Source organism: Theropithecus gelada, chromosome 19, assembly GCF_003255815.1.
Source record: "Theropithecus gelada isolate Dixy chromosome 19, Tgel_1.0, whole genome shotgun sequence".
Classification (NCBI taxonomy): domain Eukaryota; kingdom Metazoa; phylum Chordata; class Mammalia; order Primates; family Cercopithecidae; genus Theropithecus; species Theropithecus gelada.
This window is the reverse complement of record NC_037687.1, coordinates 32,807,026-32,830,097: the sequence shown is the minus strand read 5'-3', so window position 1 is coordinate 32,830,097 and position 23,072 is coordinate 32,807,026. Positions and strand designations below refer to the sequence as shown.

The window sequence follows — 23,072 nt, the reverse complement described above, 5'->3', positions numbered from 1 at the left end:
CCCTTGTCCATAGAACAATCAAGTATTCTCATCTAAAAGAAGAGGAAATGGAAACAAGAACAAGGTTGAATAGCTTGGCCAGGGTCACATAGTTACTAAATGTTTACACCAGAGTTTCATTCCAATCAATTACTCTTGTCTCAGGATCCACTTTCTTTTTCTTTTTTATTTCCAACTTTTAAGTTCAGGGGTTACATGTGCAGGATGTGCAGGTTTGTGACATAGGTGAACATACGTCATGGTGATTTGCTGCACAGATCATCCCATCACCCAGGTATTAAGCCCGACATCTACTAGCTATTCTTCCTGATGCTCTCTCTCCTCCCAAGCCCCACACTCCAACAGGCCCCAGTGTGTGTTGTTCCCTTTCCTGTGTCCGTGTGTTCTCATCATTTAGCTCCTACTTATAAATGAGAACATGCGGTATTTGGTTTTCTGTCCCTACAGTCGTTTGCTAAGGATAATGGCCTCCAGCTCCATCCATGTCCTCGCAAAAGACATGATCTTATTCCTTTTCATGACTGCGTAGTATTCCATGGTGTATATTTACCACGGTTTCTTTATCCAGTCTATCATTGATGGGCATTTAAGTTGATTCCATGTCTTTGCTATTGTAAATAGTGCTCACTTTCTTTCTTTTTTTTCGAGACAGGGTCTTGCTCTGTTTCCCTAGCTTAGTGCAGTGGCATGATCATAGCTCACTTTAGTCTTGTACTCCTGGGTTCAAGTGATCCTCCCACCTCAGCCCCCAAATAGCTGGGACTACAGGTGTATGCCACCACACCTGGCTGATTTTTTAAATTTTTAATAGATAAGGAGTCTTGCTATGTTGCCCAGGCCATTCTCAAACTCCTAAGCTCAAGCGATTCTCTTGCCTTGGCCTCCCAAAGTGCTGGGATTACAGGCTTGAGCCACAATGCCTGGCCAGGGCCTACTTCCTAACTATTATGTCATGTTGGCTCAGTTTACCTGGCTGACCTTCTCCCTGTTCAGGCCTGGGTGTCTGTCAGCTTTGAGGGACTTTGGAAATGGTGTTTGGCCTGTTTTGAGAATGTCTTGAATTGCATTTAGTCACTGGAGAATCACGATCTTTGTTCTCTCACAGTTACAACGAGAAGCTCGTCTACTGGCGGGAGCTTTGCTCAGTGTTCATTACCAACAAGAACTTCCAGATACTAGACATGGAAAACAGCAGCCTCGACGATGCCTCCCTGGCGATTCTTTGCAAAGCGCTGACTCAGCCTGTTTGTAAACTCCGAAAACTCATGTAAGTTTGATGTTAACCTGTCCTTTAAGCAAGTGGCAGAGTTTCCTTCTCTCTACTGTGGCCTTTTTGGAAGAAGACCAGTACATAAATGCAGAGCTGCAATCCAGTGTGTTAAATGCAGTGACATGTACACGTATGTTTACTGCGGCACTATTCACAATAGCAAAGACTTGGAACCAACCCAAATGTCCATCAGTGACAGACCGGATTAAGAAAATGTGGCACATACACACCATGGAATACTATGCAGTCATAAAAAAGGATGAGTTCATGTCCTTTGTGGGGACACAGATGAAGCTGGAAACCATCATTCTGAGCAAATTATCACAAGGACAGAAAACCAAACACCGCATGTTCTCACTCATAGGTGGGAACTGAACAATGAGAATACTTGGACACAGGAAGGGGAACATCACACACCGGGGCCTGTTGTGGGGAGGGGAGAGGGAGGAGGGATAGCATTAGGAGATACACATAATGTAAATGACGAGTTAATGGGTGCAGCACAGCAACATGGCACATGTATACATATGTAACAAACCTGCACATTGTGCACATGTACCCTAGAACTTAAAGTATAATAATAATAATAATAATAAATGTAGTGACGTGTAAAATGAAATCTAGTTGGAGGGCCAGAGAGTGAGCAGTCCTGGTTAAGGGGAACCTTTGCTTGGTTGTGGATGGATGAAGAATAGATGTTGGTCAGGTGAGAAAGGAAGGGTGCTGAGGACAGACAGAAAAACAGCCTTAAATTTGTAAAAAAAGAAAGAAAAATAATAAAGATAAGCATAATAGGTAGCATTTATAAAACAGAGTGCTGATGTGCAATATTTTCTTTGGTTTCCCTTAATCCTAATAAAGTTTTTGTTAATACTTTTATACAAATAATATATGAGAGGATAGAAACACAGTTGTTCCCTGATATTTTACTTATCTTGATTTGCCTGGGCCATGCTGTTCTCCTTACCTCTATAAGCAAACATTGCTTTCAGGTTAAATTTAAGTCTTCCTTCAGCTTGAAAGGTCATGTCATCACGGAAGACTGTCTATGCTCCCAAAGCACCTTGTACGTCTTTTTGGTAAGAGTTAGTGCATTGAATTATTAGCCCACATATTTGTGCAGAAAAAACATAGCAGTCTTTAGACTGCTGTCTCTAGAAAGATCTGTTTGCTAGGTCGGTCCTTGGCTGATGTCTTGTTTGTTGTGTTGTGTTGTGTTGTTGTTGTTGTTTTGAGACGGAGTTTCGCTCTTGTCATCCAGGCTGGAGTGCAGTGGCGTGATCTCAGCTCACCCCAACCTCTGCCTCCCAGGTTCAAACGATTCTCCTGCCTCAGCCTCCCGAGCAACTGGGATTATAGGCGTGCACCACCACACCCGGCTACTTTTTGTATTAATAGAGATGAGGTTTAACCACGTTGGCCAAGCTGGTCTCGAGCTCCTGACCTCATGATCCGCCCACCTTGGCTTTCCAAAGTGCTGGGATTACAGGCGAGAGCCACCGCACCTGGCTTGGCTGTTGTCTTGAAACTTGGACTTTGGGAGAGTTTCCATCAACCTAACTGATAGGAATGGTTCACTGTTCCTAAACTGTACCAACCCTGTGGTTTATACTGAATGTCTGGTTTCCTTTTTTTTTTTTTTTTTTTTTTTTTTTTTTNGATCTCAGCTCACTGCAAGCTCCGCCTCCCGGGTTCACGCCATTCTCCTGCCTCAGCCTCCCGAGTAGCTGGGACTACAGGCGCCCGCCACCTCGCCCGGCTAGTTTTTTGTATTTTTTTTTTTTTAGTAGAGACGGGGTTTCACCGTGTTAGCCAGGATGGTCTCGATCTCCTGACCTCGTGATCCGCCCGTCTCGGCCTCCCAAAGTGCTGGGATTACAGGCTTGAGCCACTGCGCCCGGCCCCTTCAGTGAGTTTTGAATTTTGGCTCATGCTAGGCAGAAGGTGCCTGTATGACAAGCTCCAGTAAAAACCACAGACGTTGAGTCCTTCATTGAGCCTCCCTGGTAGATGACGCTTCACACGTGTTCTCACATTTTGTTGCTGGAGGAATTTATTGTGTCCTGGTGAGCCCATGGGGAGAGGACTCTTGCGGGCTTGTGTCTCGTTTTCTCTGGATTTTTCCTATGTTCCTTTTCCCCTTGGTGGTTTCTCCTTTGTATCCTTTTGCTGAAATAAATCACAGCCATTGTATGACTGTATTGCAAGTCGTACGAGATCTCCTAGCAAGTCACCAAAGCCAGGAGTGATCTTAGGGAGCGCAGTGTTTCTCTGTTGACTAAACCTCCGTGATGGATGGGGATACCTTTACCCTCACGTCCTCAGCATCTACAAAAATACAAAGCTTTGTACGGGCTCACTAAACATCCATTGAATGAATGCGTGCTGAAAATAATGAAGGAACTGACTCATAAAAGAATTTCTAAAGATCCCACATGGATAGTAAAAAGTGGACCTCACTGAACTTTTCTTTTTCTGGAAAATATGTTAAAGTAGGGGACTGGCTTGATTATAAGGTATGAGCAGTATCTGAATTTCAGTGTGATGTGAGGAATAGTAGCAAGGAAGAGGTGGTTAGTGGTCTTGCAATTAAGACATTTGTCATTGATTTTTATTGTATAAATTCAGTCTTAAAGCACAAGAAGTCATTGATTTTTAGATGAGATCAATGGCAATGTGAAGCAGAAGAACAGTAATCCGGATAAACCTGGGTGAAGGCATGAATTAAGATGTACATGTCCTTCCTAGGAGCCTTAGGTTACAAAATGAGGATATCAGTGCTTCTTCATGGTCTTAATGACAGTGAGAATAAATCACTGATCTTTTATTTAAAAAAAAAACTTTAATTAAAAAATTTTTTGTGACAGACTCACTGTGTCGCCCAGGCTGGAGTGCAGTGGTGCAGTCTCAACTCACTGCAACCTCCACCTCCCAGGTTCAAGCAGTTCTCCTGCCTCAGCCTCAAGTAGCTGGGATTACAGGTGCCTGCCACCATGCCTGGCTAATTTTGTATTTTTAGTAGAGACGGGGTTTCACCATGTTGGCCAGGCTGGTCTCAAACTCCTGACCTCATGTGATCCACCTGCCTTGGCCTCCCAATTCATTGATATTTTACACAAAGTTCTTTAGTTCAGTGTCTAGTAAATATCATTAGATTCATTTTAATTTGTGCAGGAATGATAGAGACAGTTTGTTCATTTCTCTTCAAAAGTATCTAGCCATGTCTTGAAATTGAAAAATGGGCCGGGCGCAGTGGCTCACGCCTGTAATCCCAGCACTTTGGGAGGCCGAGACAGGCGAATCACAAGGTCAGGTGATTGAGACCATCCTGGCTAACACGGTGAAACCCTGTCTCTACTAAAAAATACAAAAAAATTAGCCGGGCGTGGTGGCGGGCACCTGTAGTCCCAGCTACTGGGGAGGCTGAGGCAGGAGAATGGCGTGAACCCGCGAGGCGGAGCTTGCAGTGAGCCGAGATCGCGCCACTGCACTCCAGCCTGGGCGACAGAGCCAGACTCCGTCTCAAAAAAAAGAAAAAAAGAAATTGAAAAATGTTTTTCCTTCTTTTTAGTTCTGTACATGAAATGATAAATGCAGTTGCTGAGGCGAATAAAGAATCAGAAGCCAGGGCTCATTCCTTCAACACCGATTTTAATGCCTCCCCAAGGTTAGGGTTTAGGGAACGTTGGAGGTATCATCCAACTTCATCACTCACGTGAGGAATGGTTAGTTCAGATCCTGTTCTATTTGCTTTATCAACTTTTTTTCACCTTATAGTTAAGGGAAAAGTTATACTTGAGAAAAAGTGATAATAGTTTCTGGAAGCAGAGTGGCGTCAGTAGAGGCTGAGAGAAATAGACTGATTCCTTGGGTTATGTAGGGCAGACTAATCACAGATGGATCAGTATGTTCCAAACACACATACCTCCAGCGTTCCTTAATCCCTAACCTTAGGGAGGCACTGGTGTTGAAGTTGAAGGAATGAGCCCAGACTTCTGATTCTTTATTCATCTCAGCAATTGTATTTTTTTTTCAATCATTTATGTGCAGAAAAAGGAAAAAGTTGACAAGACAAATAGTCAACAAATGGTATCATAATCAACTCTTCTATTTTAGGTTGCCCCTTTTCCTTGAGGTTGATTATCCTGAAATGGTGATGATTCCTGATTACATGTTCATCTTTGTGACTGTTTTCCCACCATATTGTCTGTTGACTCGATTGTTTGCTGCTGGCCGATGGTTGACATTCACTGCAGCTGCCTGGCTAACCAATCCCGGTGCTTTCATTAATGGGATGTGGTGGCTTGAGGGCTGGATCTTCCCGTCCTTTGTGCCACCCGCCTTTGTCACAGGTGTCTCCAGATACCAAGGGGTTTCCTTGTTTTTCTTTTTCTTTTATTTATTTATTTATTTTTATTTTTATTTTTATTTATGTTTTTTTGAGACAGAGTCTTGCTCTGTCCGCCCAGGCTGGAGTGCAGTGGCGAGATCTGGGCTCATTGCAAGCTCCACCTCCTGGGTTCAAGCAATTCTCCTGCCTCGGCCTCCCCAGTAGCTGGGACTACAGGTGCACACCACCACGCCCGGCTAATTTTTTGTGTTTTAGTAGAAATGGGGTTTCATCATGTTGACCAGGGTGGTCTTGAACTCCTGAACTCAGGCAATCCACCCACCTCGGCCTCCCAAAGTGCCGGGATTACAGGTGTGAGCCACCGTGCCTGGCCTGGATTCCCTGTTTTCCTGTGGAAGCACTTCCACCTGTCATTTGTACCAGACTCTGCTCACTGGCTGCACAGATCCCTGTACATCTCCCCTCCCTGTCACCAGCTCCTGGCTTCCTTTATCTCTGGGCAGGTGGCACCTGGGTGTTGCTGATATATTTAGGGGATCACTCTGCCCACAATCCCCACAGTTCCTCCAGCCTGCCGTTTCCCTCTGTTATCTGCCCTTTTCTGTCTTTTGATTCTGGTCCACTCAAAATTCCCATTCTAGTTTTTGAACATAGTAAAATATTTACTTTTAAAATTCTCCATCATTTCTTAAAGTTGACTAGGAGAGAAATCAAGGTGTTCTCATCTGTTCTAATACCAGGAGTCATATAGAGCAAGTTTTATGTGTCATGTATTTATTCTTACGTGTGTCTGGTTTGTAAATACACATTTATTAGGCTAATAAATACATACATATATCTGTTTATGCATAAATTTTGTCTGTATTATAAGTACATATTCTGATTTCGTATTTATCTGGTAAATACATAAAGCTGGTTTATAAATACATATTTGGTTTATAATTACATATTTGGTTTATAAATACACATATATGGCATATACATGTAGATACTAAAATAAAAGCCAACATGAATTGGCCATGTTTCAGGCATTACAGTAAATGCTAATTTCTTTATTTTTTGGTGACAGAGTTTCGCTCTTGTTGCCCAGGCTGGAGTGCAGTGGCACAATCTCAGCTCACTGCAACCTCCACCTCCTGGGTTCAAGTGATTTTCCTACCTCAGCCTCCTGAGTGGCTGGGATTACAGGCACACACCACCATGCCCAGCTAATTTTTTGTATTTTTAGTAGGGACGGGGTTTCACCTAGCTGGCCAGGCTAGTCTTGAACTCCTGACCTCACATGACCTACCTGCCTCGGCCTCCCAAAGTGTTGGGATTACAGGTGTGAGTCACCATGCCTGTCCTTAAATGCTAATTTCTTAATCACCATGACCATATCTGTGTATTTCATGAAGAGACTGGGCCACACAGCCATTAGGTCATTTCCCCAATCTTGCAAAAGCAACAAGGAGAAAAGCAAAACATCAAATCCAGTTTTCTGTAACTCTGGAGCCTGAGTTTTTTGACACTACATAACACCGTCTCCTTAATATATATATAAAAAAAAAAATCTTAGTTTTAAAACAGAAATGGGTTCTTTCCTTGGGTAACACAGTTTTGCTTGGAGCATTAATTCAGATATGTGTGTGTCTATTTTATGTGAGGCATTAAATCTCAGAATTCAAAGAGGTACAAGTATAGTTTGTTCCTGTCCCCATGGGGCTTGGTTTAACATGGGATACATCTGACTCATTTTCCTTACATGTTTGCTGTTATGTAGAAGTGGAGGGGCTAGGGAGAAACAGGAAAGTTCTAAGCAGCTTGAGCCTCTGCTGTCTGGTGTCTGAAGACCCCATCGAGAAATAATTTATGGGCAGGAGTAACCAGAATTCCAGAACCTGCATGCTGAGGCCCAGCGTTCAGGGCAGGAAGAATCGTACAACAGGTGTCTGGCTTTGTGCTGGGATCTCCTTGCGTGACGCTATTTTTTGTTTTAATCTTTTGCAGATTTACTTCTATGCTTAACTTAGGACACGATTCAGAATTGTTTAAGGCAGTTCTTCACAACCCTCACCTGAAGCTTCTGAGCCTGTATGGCACTAGCCTCTCCCGTACTGACGTCAGGCACCTGTGTGAGACGCTGAAACATCCAATGTGCAAGATAGAAGAGCTGATGTAAGTCCGGGCTGTTCATGCTGAGCGGTGTTTCTTTCCAAAGTGGGCTTTGCGGCTTGAATATTCTTGTCCTTCCCGGAGGGTCATTGCTTCAGTCTTCATCTATCTTGTTTTTCATCTTTTGAATCTCAGTCTCTCTTGTAAGGTGAAGGTAGATTCTGCTGGGCAAGGCGTCCTCTCAGGTTTGTTTCCGCCCTCCCATCTCTCGTACTCACTTTAATTACTTTTTTTTTTTTTTGAGACAGGGTCTCACTGTGTTGCCCAGGCTAGAGTGCAGTGACGCGATCTTGGCTCATTGCAATCTCAGCCTCTGGTGTTCAAGTGATCCTCCCACCTCAGCCTCCTGAGTAGCTAGGATTACAGGTGCACACCACCACACTCAGCTGATTTTTGTAATTTTTTTGTAGAGATGGGGTTTCACCATATTGCCCAGGCTAGAGTGCAATGACGTGATCTTGGCTCATTGCAACCTCAGCCTCCCGGGTTCAAGCGATCCTCCCACCTCAGCCTCCTGAGTAGCTAGGATTACAGGTGCACGCCACCACACTCAGCTGATTTTTGTAATTTTTTTGTAGAGATGGGGTTTCACCATATTGCCCAGGCTAGAGTGCAATGACGCGATCTTGGCTCATTGCAACCTCAGCCTCCCGGGTTCAAGCGATCCTCCCACCTCAGCCTCCTGAGTAGCTAGGATTACAGGTGCATGCCACCACACCCAGCTGATTTTTGTAATTTTTTGTAGAGATAGGGTTTCACCATATTGCCCAGGCTGATATTGCACTCCTGGTCTCAAGCGGTCTGCCCGCCTTGACCTCCTAAAGTCCTGGGATTACAGTACTTCACACGAGCCACCACACCCAGCCTCATCTTACGAACACCTCCCTTGATACTTGCTGGTTCTGCCTTCAACCAACCAGGCCAAAACAAGAACATCATTGTTTCCCCCCTAAAGATATTTATAGAAACTTAAAACTGAAGTACGTTAATGCACACAAATGTGATTGTCTGATTTGGCAGTTGACAGCGTTAAAGCCGGGGAAAAATGACTTGCCCAAAGTCATTTCTTCCTCTTGAAAATTGTCAGGGTGGCCCCTGTCCTAATTGGGTGATTTCTAGGCAGAGCAAATCTATCTTTCTTTTTTATTAGTATTATACTTTGAAGTTCTAGGGTACATGTGCGCAACGTGCAGGTTTGTTACATAGGTATACACGTGCCATGTTGGTGTGCTGCACCCATCAACTCGTCATTTACATTAGGTATTTCTCCTAATGCCATCCCTCCCCCAGCACCCTCCCCCATGACAGGCCCCGGTGTGTGATGTTCCCCACCCTGTGTCCATGCGTTCTCTTTGTTCACCTCCCACTTAGGAGTGAGAACATGCGGTGTTTGGTTTTCTCTTCTTGTGTTACTTTGCTGAAAATGATGGTTTCCAGTTTCATCCACATCCCTGCAAAGGACATGAACTCATCCTTTTTTATGGCTGCAGAGTATTCCATGGTGTATATGTGCCACATTTTCTTTATCCAGTCTATCGTTGATGGACATGTGGGTTGGTTCCAAGACTTTGCTATTGTGAACAGTGCCGTGGTAAACACACGTGTGCATGTGTCTTTATAGTAGAATGATCACTGGGCAATCTGTCTTTCCAAAGAGAACAAAGGGAAGTCACTGAGGCAGCAATCAATATAATCGGCCCAGGCTGGGCACGGTGGCTCACGCCTGTAATCCCAGCACTTTGGGATGCCAAGGTGGGTGGATCACAAGGTCAGGAGATCAAGACCATCCTGGCTAACACAATGAAACCCTGTCTCTACTAAAAATACAGAGACACAAAAAAAGGTGGGCATGGTGGCAGGTGCTTGTAGTCCTAGCTACTTGGGAGGCTGAGGCAGGAGAATGGCAGGAACCTGGGAGGCAGAGCTTGCAGTGAGCCGAGATCGCGCCACTGCACTCCAGCCAGGGGGACAGAGCCAGACTCTGTCTCAAAAAAAAAAAAAAAAAAGAAATGAACGCGTTCTACTTGTCCTGTTTTCTTAACCAACACTTGAGGGTGTTGATCTTTTCAAACCCATTCTGCTTAGGGCGTAATATCTGAGTGGGTTTAATTTGCATTTGTCTAATGACTAATATTATGAGCGCCTTTTCATTTGTTTGACTTTCCGGGCTTCCTGTTGTGATATGTCTGACATGCTGGTGTAGCCCATCGTTTTATTGGGTTGTCTTTTTCTAATTGATTGACAGGTGTTTTTTCTCTATTGTGGAATGAATTCTAGGTCAAATATATGCATTGCCAATATCTTCTATGTGGTTTGGTTTTCCACATGCTTAATATCCTCTTTGAATTAAGAGAGATTCTTTATGAACACTGAATGAATCTTTTCATGTTCAACTGCTTTTTGTGTTTGTTTAGGGAATTGTTGCCAGGCTTGGTGGCTCATGCCTGTGATCCCAGCACTTTGGGAGGCTGAGGCAGGAGGATCGCTTGAGGCCAGGAGTTGGAGACCAGCCTGGACAACATAGTGAGACCCCCGTCTCTAAAAACAAAACAAAACAAAATTATCTAGGTATGGTGGTGGAAGCCTGTAGTCCCAGCTACTCAGCAGGCTGACGCAGGAGGAGCTCTTGAGCCGAAAGGTCCACAGTTGCTGCAGTGAGCTGTCATCACGTCACTGCACTCCAACCTGAGTCACTGCACTCCAAGCCCAAAGTCCTAAGAATAACTTCCTATGCATTTGTCTCTAAAAGTCTTATTTTACCATGCACAATTGGGGCTATGATCTACTTTGAATGAATGTTTCTGTGTAGTATAAAGTCAGGTTTTTTTTTTTAATTTTCACATACAAACACAGAGTGCTGTCGGAAGATGACTTTTTCTCAAGTGAACAGCAGTAGTTATCGTTATAAACCAGATGACCACGGTGTATTCGAGACCAAAAATATCTGTGTTGATTTTATTTTTGTAGATTTTTTTCACCCATCCATCAGAGAATTGTAGGTTTTCACTGTTTTCTTTCTTTTGTTCTCTTACATGTTAAAGATGTGATTCCATCCCGTTCAGGCTTCCATGCTTTTCTCAATTTAGCCATCAGTATATTTCGTCCTATTGTAGGCAGTGTGCTCCACGTGTCTTATCTCCGGCTAATTTTAAGGGGTTTTTTTTTCCTTCCCTCCTTGGGCGTGGTTTTGGTCTTTCTTTGTGTTTATTGTGCTTAAAAATTCACGGAGCTTCCTCCATTTGTGGATGAATGTTTGCACAGGCTTCCGAGAACGCTTTACCATGATCTCGATCTTTAAATATTGCTTCTGCTCCATCTTCTCATTTCCTCTTGGTCTCAGAGGAGAGATCCCCATCATACTTTCAATCAAGAGGCTTGAGGAATGAGGAGCTTTCTGTGCGGTACAGAAGATAATCTGATACAGGCATGCAATAAGTAAGAAAAAAGAAAAGATTGAGGAGCTTTTTAAAAAATTATCACAATGGGGAGCAAAGAATCCATGCATAAAAACTTGCAGATGCATTTCCCTCTGAGTCGGATGGAGAAGAGAGATATGAAGGTGGCCAGGGGCCGGGCGTGGCTCACGCCTGTAATTCTACCACTCTGGGAGGCCAAGGCGGGCAGATCACTTGAGCTCAGGAGTTCGAGACCAGCCTGGCCAACATGGTGAAACCCCATCTCTACTAAAAATACAAAAATTAGCCGGATGTGGTGGCGGACGCCTGTAATCCCAGCTAGTTGAGAGGCTGAGGTGGGGGATCTCAGCTCACTGTAGCCTCTACCTCCTGGGCTCAAGCAATCATTTATTAAATGTTATTGTTTTCCTGAGGTCTGTGATCCACTTTAGCAAATCTAACTCTATGAAGAGTTTAACTTTAGCAAATCTAACTTTAGCAAGTCTAACTCAAGGAAGGGGTCATGGGAACCCCCATGTATAGCCGGTCGGTCAAACACAGGCAGAGCAACCCAGTACCTGCAACTGGCATCTGAACTCAAGGGAGGTCTCGTGGGACTGAGCTCCTACCGTACGGGATCTGACTCTTAATTTAATAAATGATCTGAAAGATACAGATGTGCAGCCAGATGGAGAGAAATACAGGATGAGATCTGGAAGGGTCCCGAGTGTGAAGGGGGCCTGCCCCTGCACACCTGTGGGTATTTCTCGTCAGGTGGAGATGACAGACTAAAGAAACAAGACACAGAGACAAAGTATAGAGAAAGAACAGTGGGCCCAGGGGACCGGCACTCAACGTGCGTGCGAGGACCCGCACTGGCGCTGGTCTCTGAGTTCCCTCAGTATTTATTGATCATTGTTTGTTCTATCTCGGCGAGGGGAGAGTAGCAGGGCAACAGGTGGGGAGAAGGTCAGCAGGGAAACATGTGAACAAAGGAATCTGTGTCATGAATAAGTTCAAGGAAAGGCACTGTGCCCGGATGTGCACGCAGGCTAGCTTTATGTTTCTCTTTACCCAAACATCTCAGTGTAGCAAGGAGCAACAGAGCAGTATTGCTGCCAGCATATCTCACCTCCAGCCACAGGGCGGTTTTCTCCTATCTCAGAATAGAAGGAATGGTCGGCTTTACACCAAGACATTCCATTCCCAGGGACGAGCTGGAGACCGAAGCCTTCCTCTTATCTCAGCTTCAAAGAGGCCTCCCTCTTTCACTACTCCTCCTCAGCACAGACCCTTTACGGGTGTCGGGCTGGGGGATGTAAGGTCTTTCCTTTCCCTTGAGGCCATATCTCAGGCTGTCTCAGTGCGGGGAAACCATGGACAATACCCAGGCTTTCTTGGGCAGAGGCTTTCCGCAGTGCATTGTGTTCCTGGTTAACAGAGAATGGAGAATGGTGATGACTTTTACCAGGCATCCTGCCTGCAAACACATTGTTAACCAGGCACATCCTGCACAGCCCTAAATCCATTAAACCTTGATTCATTACAGCACATGTTTCTGTGAGCACAGGGTTGGGGCTAAAGTCACAGGTTAACGGCATCTCAAAACAGAACAATTTTTCTTAGTACAGATCAAAATGGAGTTTCTTAAGTCTTCCTTTTCTACATAGACACGGTAACAATCTGATCTCTCTCTTTCTTTTCCCCACACAAGGACAGGAGCATCTGTCCCTGTGGAGCTGGGGGGTGGCGTGTGGACGTGTTTGCCAACCTGGGCGCTCTCTCAACTATATCCTTTTAGGATTTTTATGGAGGCTTCATCACACAGGCATAATCGATGATCAGCTCTGTGTCTAACCCCTCTGGGGAGTGTCCAGTTTGGGTTAAGTTTTAGGACGCCCACTTAGTGGCTGCGGAAGAGCTGCCCGATATGGGGGGTGAGCTGCCGTCCCACCTCTGGTCACAGAAGCGTGTTGCACTGAGTGTGTGAAAGTAGGAAAAAAACAGTTTGGTTTTTCCTATTTCTTAAAGTGCTCTTGACAGAGAGTCAGATTTATTGAGTTCTGGGTACTCCTTTGTTGCAGGGTCTGTCCTGTTCACTGAAGGATGTTCAACAGCATCCCTGGCGGCCTCCATTGTGACAGCCAATAATATACCCAGACATTTCCACGTGTCTCCCTCAGGGCAGATCACCCTAGGCGGTGAGAAGCGTGGTCTTAGACGTTTTTTCCTAACTTCAATGCAAAGCCACGGGATGAATGAGGGAGTCATGTCATTCACATTTGCACTTTTTAAAAGTTTGTAATGTGGCTGGGCGCGGTAGCTCATCCCTGTAATCCCAGGACTTTGGGAGGCCGAGGTAGGCAGATCTCTTGAGGTCAGGAGTTCGAGAACAGCCTGGCCAACATGGTGAAACCCCATCTCTACTAAAAATACAAATGAGCCGGGCGTGATGGCAGGCGCCTGTAATCCCAGCTACTTGGGAGGCTGAGGCAGGAGAATCATTTGAACCCGGGAGGTGGAGGTTGCCGTGAGCTGAGATCGTACCACCACACTCCTGTCTGGGTAACAGAGTGAGATTCCTTCTCTTTTTTTTTTTTTTTTTTTGAGACGGAGTCTCGCTCTGTCGCCCAGGCTGGAGTGCAGTGGCCGGATCTCAGCTCACTGCAAGCTCCGCCTCCCGGGTCTACGCCATTCTCCTGCCTCAGCCTCCCGAGTAGCTGGGACTACAGACGCCCGCCACCTCGCCCGGCTAGTTTTTTGTATTTTTTTAGTAGAGACGGGGTTTCACTGTGTTAGCCAGGATGGTCTCGATCTCCTGATCTCGTGATCCGCCCGTCTCGGCCTCCCAGAGTGCTGGGATTACAGGCTTGAGCCACCGCGCCCGGCCAAGATTCCTTCTCAAAAAACAAAAAAAAAAGTCTGTAATGTAGATAATGGATTGGCAGGTGCAAGACTAGAATCAGAGGTGTCATTTGGTCCATGGCTAATCTTTGATGAGCGATTGAAAGCTTTGGTTCCGTCTCATGGTGTGTGTCTCACATGTAGACTGGGAAAGTGTGACATTTCCAGTGAAGATTGTGAGGACATCGCCTCTGTCCTGGCCTGCAACAGCACGCTGAAACACCTCTCCTTGGTAGAAAATTCCTTGAGGGACGAAGGAATGATGTTGCTGTGTGAAGCCCTGAAGCACCCACACTGTGCCCTGAAGACGCTGATGTAAGTTGGCCTGCAGAAAGCAGGTTCGGAGGAGATTTCCAAAGCGTGCGCCTAGATCCAGCCATTATCAAAGCAATGCAGTGCTCACTGAGGGACGCAGCACAATGTGGAATCCATAGCTCGACCTGAGTTCCTTTTCCATGCCTCAGGTGCTCATCAGTAAAATGGGCTGGGCCTGGTGGCTCATGCCTGTAATCCCAGCACTTTGGGAGGCCGAGGTGGGCGGATCACCTGAGCTCAGGAGTTCGAGACCAGCCTGGCCAACATGGTGAAACCCCGTCTCTACTAAAAATAGAAAAATCAACCGTGTGTAAAATTTAGCTGGGACGCATGCCTGTAATCCCAGCACTTTGGGAGGTTGAGGCAGGAGAATCGCTTGAACCTGGGAGGTGGAGGTTGCAGTGAGCCAAGATTGTGCCACTGCACTCCAGTCTGGGAGACAGAGCAAGACTCTATCTCAAAAAAGAAAAAAAAAAAAATTAAAATATTTAAAAAATGCATATATTTAAGCCATACAATGTGATGTTCTAATATATACATACACTGTAAAATGATTACTACAATCAAGCTAATTAACAGATCCATCACCTCACAGAGTTACCATTTTGGAGGATGTGAGAACATTTAAAATCAACTCTCAGCAAAGGATACAGTACATTGTGATTAAATAATTTTTTTTTTTTTTTGAGACAGTGTCTTGCTCTGTCGCCCAGGCTGGAGTGCAGTGGCGTGATCTCAGCTCACTGCAAGCCCCACCTCCCGGGTTCACGTCATTCTCCTGCCTCAGCCTCCCAAGTAGCTGAGACTACAGGCGCCCGCTACCACGCCTGGATAATTTTTTGTATTTTTAGTAGGGACGGGGTTTCACCGTGTTAGCCAGGATGGTCTCGATCTCCTGACCTCGTGATCCGCCCGTCTCGGACTCCCAAAGTGCTGGGATTACAGGCGTGAGCCACCGCGCCCGGCCAATTAAATAATTTTTAAAACAAAAATTATTTGATATACATATCCATAGTAAAAGGTTGACTATTGTCAAGGAATTAACATACTTATCCTCTGACATAGCTGATCCATTTTATTTTTTGTGGCTCGAGCACCTAAAACCTATTCTTTTAACAAAACCTTAAATATGTATATTAAACAACAAATCAAAAATTACTCTACATGGGATATTGTCCAGTACATTCCATTAAGCCATATGTATACTCTGTTGCAAAGAATGGGTGACTTTTGCCCTAGGTCTTCCAGCTGGTGATGATCTGACTTGGAACTGGAATCTGAGATTGTTTGTTGGGACACTATATTCCACATTCTTCCTTCTGTATGTCCGTAGGTGTTACAAGTTTTAATCCCCTTCTTTTATCGTCTTTTTTTTTTTTTTTTTTTTGAGACATAGTTTCGCTCTTGTCGCCCAGACTGAAGTGCAATGGTGCGATCTCAGCTCACTGCAAGCTCCGCCTCCCGGGTTCACGCCATTCTCCGGCCTCAGCCTCCCGAGTAGCTGGGACTACAGGCGCCCGCCACCTCGCCCGGCTATTTTTTGTATTTCTTAGTAGAGACGGGGTTTCACCGTGTTAGCCAGGATGGTCTCGATCTCCTGACCTCGTGATCCGCCCATCTCGGCCTCCCAAAGTGCTGGGATTACAGGCTTGAGCCACCGCGCCCAGCCNGTATACTCTGTTGCAAAGAATGGGTGACTTTTGCCCTAGGTCTTCCAGCTGGTGATGATCTGACTTGGAACTGGAATCTGAGATTGTTTGTTGGGACACTATATTCCACATTCTTCCTTCTGTATGTCCGTAGGTGTTACAAGTTTTAATCCCCTTCTTTTATCGTCTTTTTTTTTTTTTTTTTGAGACATAGTTTCGCTCTTGTCGCCCAGACTGAAGTGCAATGGTGCGATCTCAGCTCACTGCAAGCTCCGCCTCCCGGGTTCACGCCATTCTCCGGCCTCAGCCTCCCGAGTAGCTGGGATTACAGGCGTCCGCCACCTCTCCCGGCTAGTTTTGTACTTTTAGTAGAGACGGGGTTTCATCATGTGGGTCAGGCTGGTCTCAAACTCCTGGTCTCAGGTGATCCACCTGTCTTGCTCTCCCAAAGTGCTAGGATGACAGGTGTGAGGCACCTCACCCAGCTCCTTATTTTCTTGAGTGGCAGTAGAGTGCAAGGAACATCTGGAAAGGTTTTGCCTGTGACAGAGAATGTGGTAACAGTTACCATAGGAAGCTTTAGTGGGCTGGGAGACGGTGTGTTTCTTTGCAGGTTGACGTACTGCTGTCTCACCTGTGTCTCCTGTGACTCCATCTCCCAAGTCCTCTTGTGCAGTAAGTCCCTGTCCCTCCTCGATCTGAGCTCGAATGCCCTGGAAGATAATGGAGTGGCATCTCTGTGTGGAGCGCTGAAGCACCCAGCCTGCAGCATACAGGAGCTGTGGTAGGACCGGCTGTGATTTGCTTTAATGTCCTCCCCCACCCCCCGTCACCCCTTCCCTCTCCCCTCCCCCTCCCCCCTCCTCCCTCCTCCTCCCCTGTCCCTTCTTCCTCCCCTGTCCCCTCTTCCCTCCTTCTCCCTTCCTCCTTCCTCCCTCTTCCTCCTCTGTCCCCTCCTCCCCTCTCCCCTCCTCTTCCCCTCTCCCCTCCTCCTTCCTCCCTCTTCCTCCCTCTTCCCCCCCTGCCCCCCCCCCCCCCTCCCCCCTCCCCTCCTCCTCCCCCTCCCCTCTCCCGTCTCCCCTCCTCCTCCCCCTCCTCTCTCCCGTCTCCCCTCCTCCTCCCCTCTCCCTTCCTCCTACCTCTTCTTTCCCCTTCCCTCCCCTCTTCCCCTCCTCCCTTACCTCTTTCATCCTCCTCCCCCCTGCCCTCACTTCCATCCCCTCTTCCCCTCTCCTCCTCCCCCTTCCTCCCCCATTCTCCCCCCATCCCCTGTCCTCCCTTCTCCTCCCTCGTTCCTCTCTCCTCTCCCTCTTGCCCTTCCCCACCCTCCTCCTCATCTCAGAAGTACTTGGGTATTTCTTGTATCACATGAAAAAATGAAAATCAGGTGGAGCCTCGTGACTGGCCTCATAAGCACACGTGTGTGTGTGTGTGTGTGTGTGTCTGTGTGTGTGTGTGTGTGTGTGTGTGTGTGTGTGTGTGTGTGTGTGTGTGTGTGTGTGTGTGTGTGTGTGTGTCTGTGTGTGTGTGTGTCTGTGTGTGTGTGTGTGTGTCTGTGTGTGTGTGTGTGTCTGTGTGTGTGTGTGTCTGTGTGTGTGTGTGTGTCTGTGTGTGTGTGTGTCTGTGTTTCCTCCCCCAGGTTGATGGGTTGTTTCCTTACTTCCGATTCCTGTGAGGACATTGCTGCTGTTCTTATTTGCAATGAAAAACTAAAGACCCTGAAACTTGGGCATAATGAAATAGGAGATGCTGGTGTCAGACAGATATGTGCAGCTTTGAAGCATCCCAACTGTAAATTAGAGCAACTTGGGTGAGTATCTGCCAACCATCATTGTAGGAAAATTTATCTATTTCAAGAATAGGAAGAGCCGGAGGGTCAATAGAATGGAAGGGAAGCAGGATTTTTTTTTTGTTTTTTTTCTTGAGACGGAGTCTCGCTCTGTCGCCCAGGCTGGAGTGCAGTGGCGCGATCTCAGCTCACTGCAAGCTCCGCCTCCCGGGTTCACGCCATTCTCCTGCCTCAGCCTCCCGAGTAGCTGGGACTACAGGCGCCGCCACCACGCCCAGCTAATTTTTTGTATTTTTAGTAGAGACATTTCACCATGTTAACCAGGATGGTCTCGATCTCCTGACCTCGTGATCCGCCCGTCTTGGCCTCCCAAGGTGCTGGGATTACAGGTGTGAGCCACCGCGCCCGGCCTTGGAACTCTTGCTGTTTGAAACTGGAGAGTTATTTGCCTTGGGGGCCATCCTGTGCATCATAGGATCTTCAGCAGCGCCCCTGGACACTATCCTCCAGCTGCCAGCAGCACCCCTCAGTTGGGATAAATGTCACCAGACATACGTGCCCCGGAGCACAATCACCCTGGCTGAGAAACACTGGTCTAGATGGCAGAGTCTCCTGCCGGGAGGCGTGTAATTTGTCAAACAATTACATGCGCTCGTGAGGCTGCAAGGATGTGTGTCTGCATCCTGGTTTCTCAGTATTGACACGAGGGGCATTGTAGCCCAATTCATTCTGTGTTTTTGGGGCGGCTGTCCCATGCTTCCTGGGGTGTTGAGCAGCATCCCTGGTTCCCAGCCACTAGATGAGGACAGAAAAACGAGGGAGGAGAGGGGAGAATGGGGGAGAATGGGGGAGGAAGGGGGAGGAGGAAGAGGGGAAGAGGGGATGGAAGTGGGGGCAGGAGAGGAAGAGAGGGTGAAAGAGGTAAGCGACGAGGGGAAGAGGGGAAGAAGAGGTAGGAGCACCTTTTCTCCTGGCGTGGTAGACCAAAAATGTCTCTGGACACTACCAGTATCCTCCAAAAATTACACAAAAATTACACACCTCCCGGCAGGAAACTCTGCCGTGTAGACCAGCATTTCTCAGCCAGGGCAGCTGTGCTCCTGGAGATAAATCATGCCTGCCTGAAAGCCACCAACACACAGGTACACACATCAGACATAGACATATGTGTGTACAAATGTGGATAGATACGTGTATATCCACACGTCTACCTATATCTATGTATACATCATCTGTCATTTATCTGTTTGTCCATCTGTCCCCTATCCTCTGTCCTCTGCCTACTATCATCCTTTCTATCGGTATTAGGGGGTGATAAGTAGTTGGTAAGTAACAACGGCGTGCCCTCCAGCCTGCCCCAAGCCAGACTGGATTCTCTGGTGTGTTTCCCTTTCTGCAGGCTGCAAACAAGTCCGATCACCCGTGCCTGCTGTGGTGACCTCGCCGCGGCACTCGTTGCCTGCAAAACACTGAGGAGCCTGAACCTCGACTGGATTACTTTGGAACCTGATGCAGTGGCGGTGCTGTGTGAGGCACTGAGCCACCCGGACTGTGCCCTGCAGATGCTGGGGTGAGTGACTTCAGAACGAGCTTAGTTCGCTGGCCGTTTGCTCAACTGCGACATGACGGATGTCAGGCTTGGAGGGTCGTTTGTGGTGGGGGCCTGTCCTGGGCCCCTGTGGACATTGTAAAATGTAAAAACCGTTGACATTGTAAGATGTCATGCAGCGTTCTCGGCCTTTCTCATGAGTTGCCGGTAGCACTTCCCTCAGTTGTGACAATCAAAAGAGCTCCGGAAATTGTCAAAAGTCCCCCAGAGACACAGTTGCACCAGCTGAGAACCACTGCTCTATTAAAACATGTTCTACTTACGTTGGCCATAAATATGCAACCCCGGCTCAGACTTGGGAAGCGGTTCTGGGACAGGCTGAGCAGGGTCTGCATTCAGAAATACATTGGCTAAACGGCAGCAGTGAACGTTGTTCTGAAAATGAGGTTTGCCTTTGGCGTTGTACCTATTTGAAACCTGTAGGATGAATTTTTTAAGTTAATTTTTCCTTCTGATTTTATCTTAATTTTTAAAAGTTTTTTTTATTTTTTAAAAAATAAATGGGCAGGGTATAAAGGGAAGAAGCTGAATATTGATAATGGTTCAAGTTGGTGATGAGTACATGAATTCATTGTACTGGTGTCTCTGAGAAAAGTTCACAATATGTTAAGTTTATTTTTTTGTTGTTTTTTGTTTTTTGTGTTATTGAGGCGGCATCTTGCTCTGTCACCCAGGCTGGAGTGCAGTGGCATGATCTCGGCCTACTGCAACCCCCGCCTCTCAGGCTCAAGCAATTCTCGTGCCTCAGTCTCCGGAGTAACTAGGATTACAGGCGCTCACCATCATGCTAGGCTAATTTTTGTATTTTTAGTAGAGACAGGATTTCACCATGTTGACCAGGCTGGTCTCGAACTCCCAACCTCAGGTGATCCACCCACCTCAGCCTCCCAAAGTGCTGGGATTACAGGCGTGAGTCACCACGCCTGGCAGAGACGGTAACTTATAAAGGAAAGAGGTTTAATTGGCTCATGCGTGTGCAGGCTGTACGGGAAGCATAGTGGCTTCTGCTTCTGAGGTGGCCTCAGGAAACTTTGAATCATGGCGGAATGTGAAGGAGAAATAGGCACGTTTTTGGTGGCGGGCACAGGAGGAAAGGAAGCAGGGGGGATGCCACACACTTCTAAACAACCAGATCTTGTGAGAACTCACTCATGAGACCAGCACCAAAGGGATGGTGCTTAACTATTCATGAAGGATCCACCCCCATGATCCAGTCACCTCCCACCAGGCCCCACCTCCAACACTGGGGATTACAATTAAACATGAGATTTGGGTGGGGACACAGATCCAACCAAATCATATCATGAATATCTAGGGAGGACCCCAAGTGAAGGGGGCACAGCAAAACGCAAAGGCTCTGAGATGGGGCCAGGCCTTGTACCCTCCAGGGCTAGAAGGGGGTTCCGGGGAACTGTATAGCAGACAAGGGAAAAAATGAATTCAGAGAGGAGACAGAGACCCAGCGCCCATAGGGACAGGCCAGGCACTTAAGACCTGCATTATAAAATAATAATTATCATATCTCCCTCCTCTTCAACCACCATCCCCACACCCAAAATATGTCATCTCCACAGTAGCGAGCATTCAGAGCAGTTATTTCTGGATAACTTTCTCATAGTGTCGCTGTAGCTGAAAGGAAACTTAGCCATCTTCCCTACCTCTGAAGATTTAAGGTAATAAACTCCTACTTCTCCTGTGTCTAAATGTCTATGAATTTTTGTGACCTGCTAATCCTCCTCAACTTCTTTTTATAATTGGAGATAAAAAGGCACATAACTATGAACACCAGGCAAGAAGGACGGACACGGGAGAGGGGAGAAGAAAACTGCAAATGTTAGTTATATTCTTTTTTTTTTTTTTTTTTTTTTGAGACGGAGTCTCGCTCTGTCACCCAGGCTGGAGTGCAGTGGCGTGATCTCGGCTCACTGCAAGCTCCGCCTCCCAGGTTCAGGCCATTCTCCTGCCTCAGCCTCCGAGTAGCTGGGACTACAGGCACCCGCCACCACGCCTGGCTAGTTTTTTGTATTTTTTTTAGTAGAGACGGGGTTTCACCATGTTAGCCAGGATGGTCTCGATCTCATGACCTCGTGATCCGCCCGCCTCGGCCTCCCAAAGTGCTGGGATTACAGGCTTGAGCCACCGCGCCCGGCCAAATGTTAGTTATATTCTTTCAGGAGAGCCTATGTTCCAGTCTTACCAATTATTTGTGAACTTATTTTTTTTATCTTCCTGATGCCGATAACATTTAGAAGTTATAAAGAGATAAAGATTCAATGTATAAAGCAAGAAGGATAGCTGTTGAGGGAGTAGAAGCTGGGAGGAAGTGGTGACCAATAAGCTAAGGGAAAAAATATCTCCCACGAGAAAGTGTAATTAACTGTATTCAATGCTAACCGGTTAAGTAGGATAGAATGTATTTAATAAATTGATGTTATTGGTGATGACAAAAACCAGCTTTGTTGAGGTGGATTCAGGGGACAATGACATAAAAGGAACTGAAAATAGCAAAAATAGACAAGAAGGTTTGAAATATTTATGGGTGTAGCATCTGCTTTAATTATTTCTTAGAAAATGGGTGGGTTGTAAATGGAAGAGGCTGAATATTGGTAATTGTAGAAGTTGGTGATGGGTACATGAATTCATTATACTAGTGTCTCTGAGAAAAGTTCGTAATATGTTGTTTTTTTAAAGCACGTTATAAGAAGCAATAAATGTGCCAGGGCATATGAACATCAGGTGAATGGAAGTTATCCTGTTTTTTTTCTTTTTAACTTAAATTCATCTTTTTTGAATTAAATCTTAATTGATACATGCTGTATATGAAATTTCACTTTATGGTCTAAATCAGAGGCTTCCTATCCTCTAGGAAGGATTCATGCTTGTTTTTCAAATTCAGTACAATTCTCCCAGTGATTTCTAGAAGAGAATAAAGAGGAGAGGAGAGGTAGACATCAGAATGTAGAGAGGCAATACTGTGTACAAATGAAAAAGAAAACAAAAAAAAACCACTTTATTTCTATTTTTCCCAGGCTGCACAAATCTGGCTTTGATGAAGAAACTCAGAAGATGCTGATGTCTGTGGAAGAAAAAATGCCCCACCTGACCATTTCACACGAACCCTGGATTGACGAGGAATACAAGATCAGGGGTGTGCTCCTCTGATGGGGAACACCCTGAAGTAGTCTTCTCACAAAAGCTTTCCTTGGCCACCGTGGGCCCTTCTCCTGGCACCTCTGTCCTGTAATTGTACATCATGGCAGCAGGGCTGTGATTTCAGGGCTACTCCCTGGGTGTTCTAGCAATATGATTATGGAACGTGATTCAGTGTATGTGCTGACTGTCTTTGCCTTGGTCCTATATCCCCTTGTCTTTAGAAACCCCATCCTGCCTGGCGATATTTAGAAGAACAAGTACGTTAAACAAGTGTTAAACGCTCTGGAAAGCATGGCTTTATTTTCTTAATGGATGTCTGAGTGTGTAGGGGCGTGCATTTGCAGGCACCACTATCTGGATACTTCTCACATAGAAGTGATGCTAGAATGTGTCTATAGATTGTATTGCTAGCATCCAGACTTTCTAGTTTGCCCAGATTTACATTTGATCAGTTTTGTTGTCCAATAAAAAAAGCATTTCCAA

At 46.1% G+C, this 23,072-nt stretch overlaps 1 protein-coding gene across 1 annotated transcript in view; it reads left to right on the top strand.

Annotated features, from left to right (window-relative positions):
* The window catches only part of NLRP9 (NLR family pyrin domain containing 9), a 32,944-nt gene extending 9,872 nt beyond the window's left edge, over positions 1-23,072 (top strand). Inside the window, exons 3-9 of the mRNA XM_025368634.1 lie at positions 1,106-1,267; positions 7,611-7,778; positions 14,219-14,389; positions 16,652-16,822; positions 17,678-17,848; positions 19,227-19,397; positions 22,466-23,072. Of these exons, the coding sequence (XP_025224419.1) occupies positions 1,106-1,267; positions 7,611-7,778; positions 14,219-14,389; positions 16,652-16,822; positions 17,678-17,848; positions 19,227-19,397; positions 22,466-22,598 (1,147 nt within the window). The 3' untranslated portion in view covers positions 22,599-23,072. The remainder of the gene's footprint in view (positions 1-1,105; positions 1,268-7,610; positions 7,779-14,218; positions 14,390-16,651; positions 16,823-17,677; positions 17,849-19,226; positions 19,398-22,465) is intronic.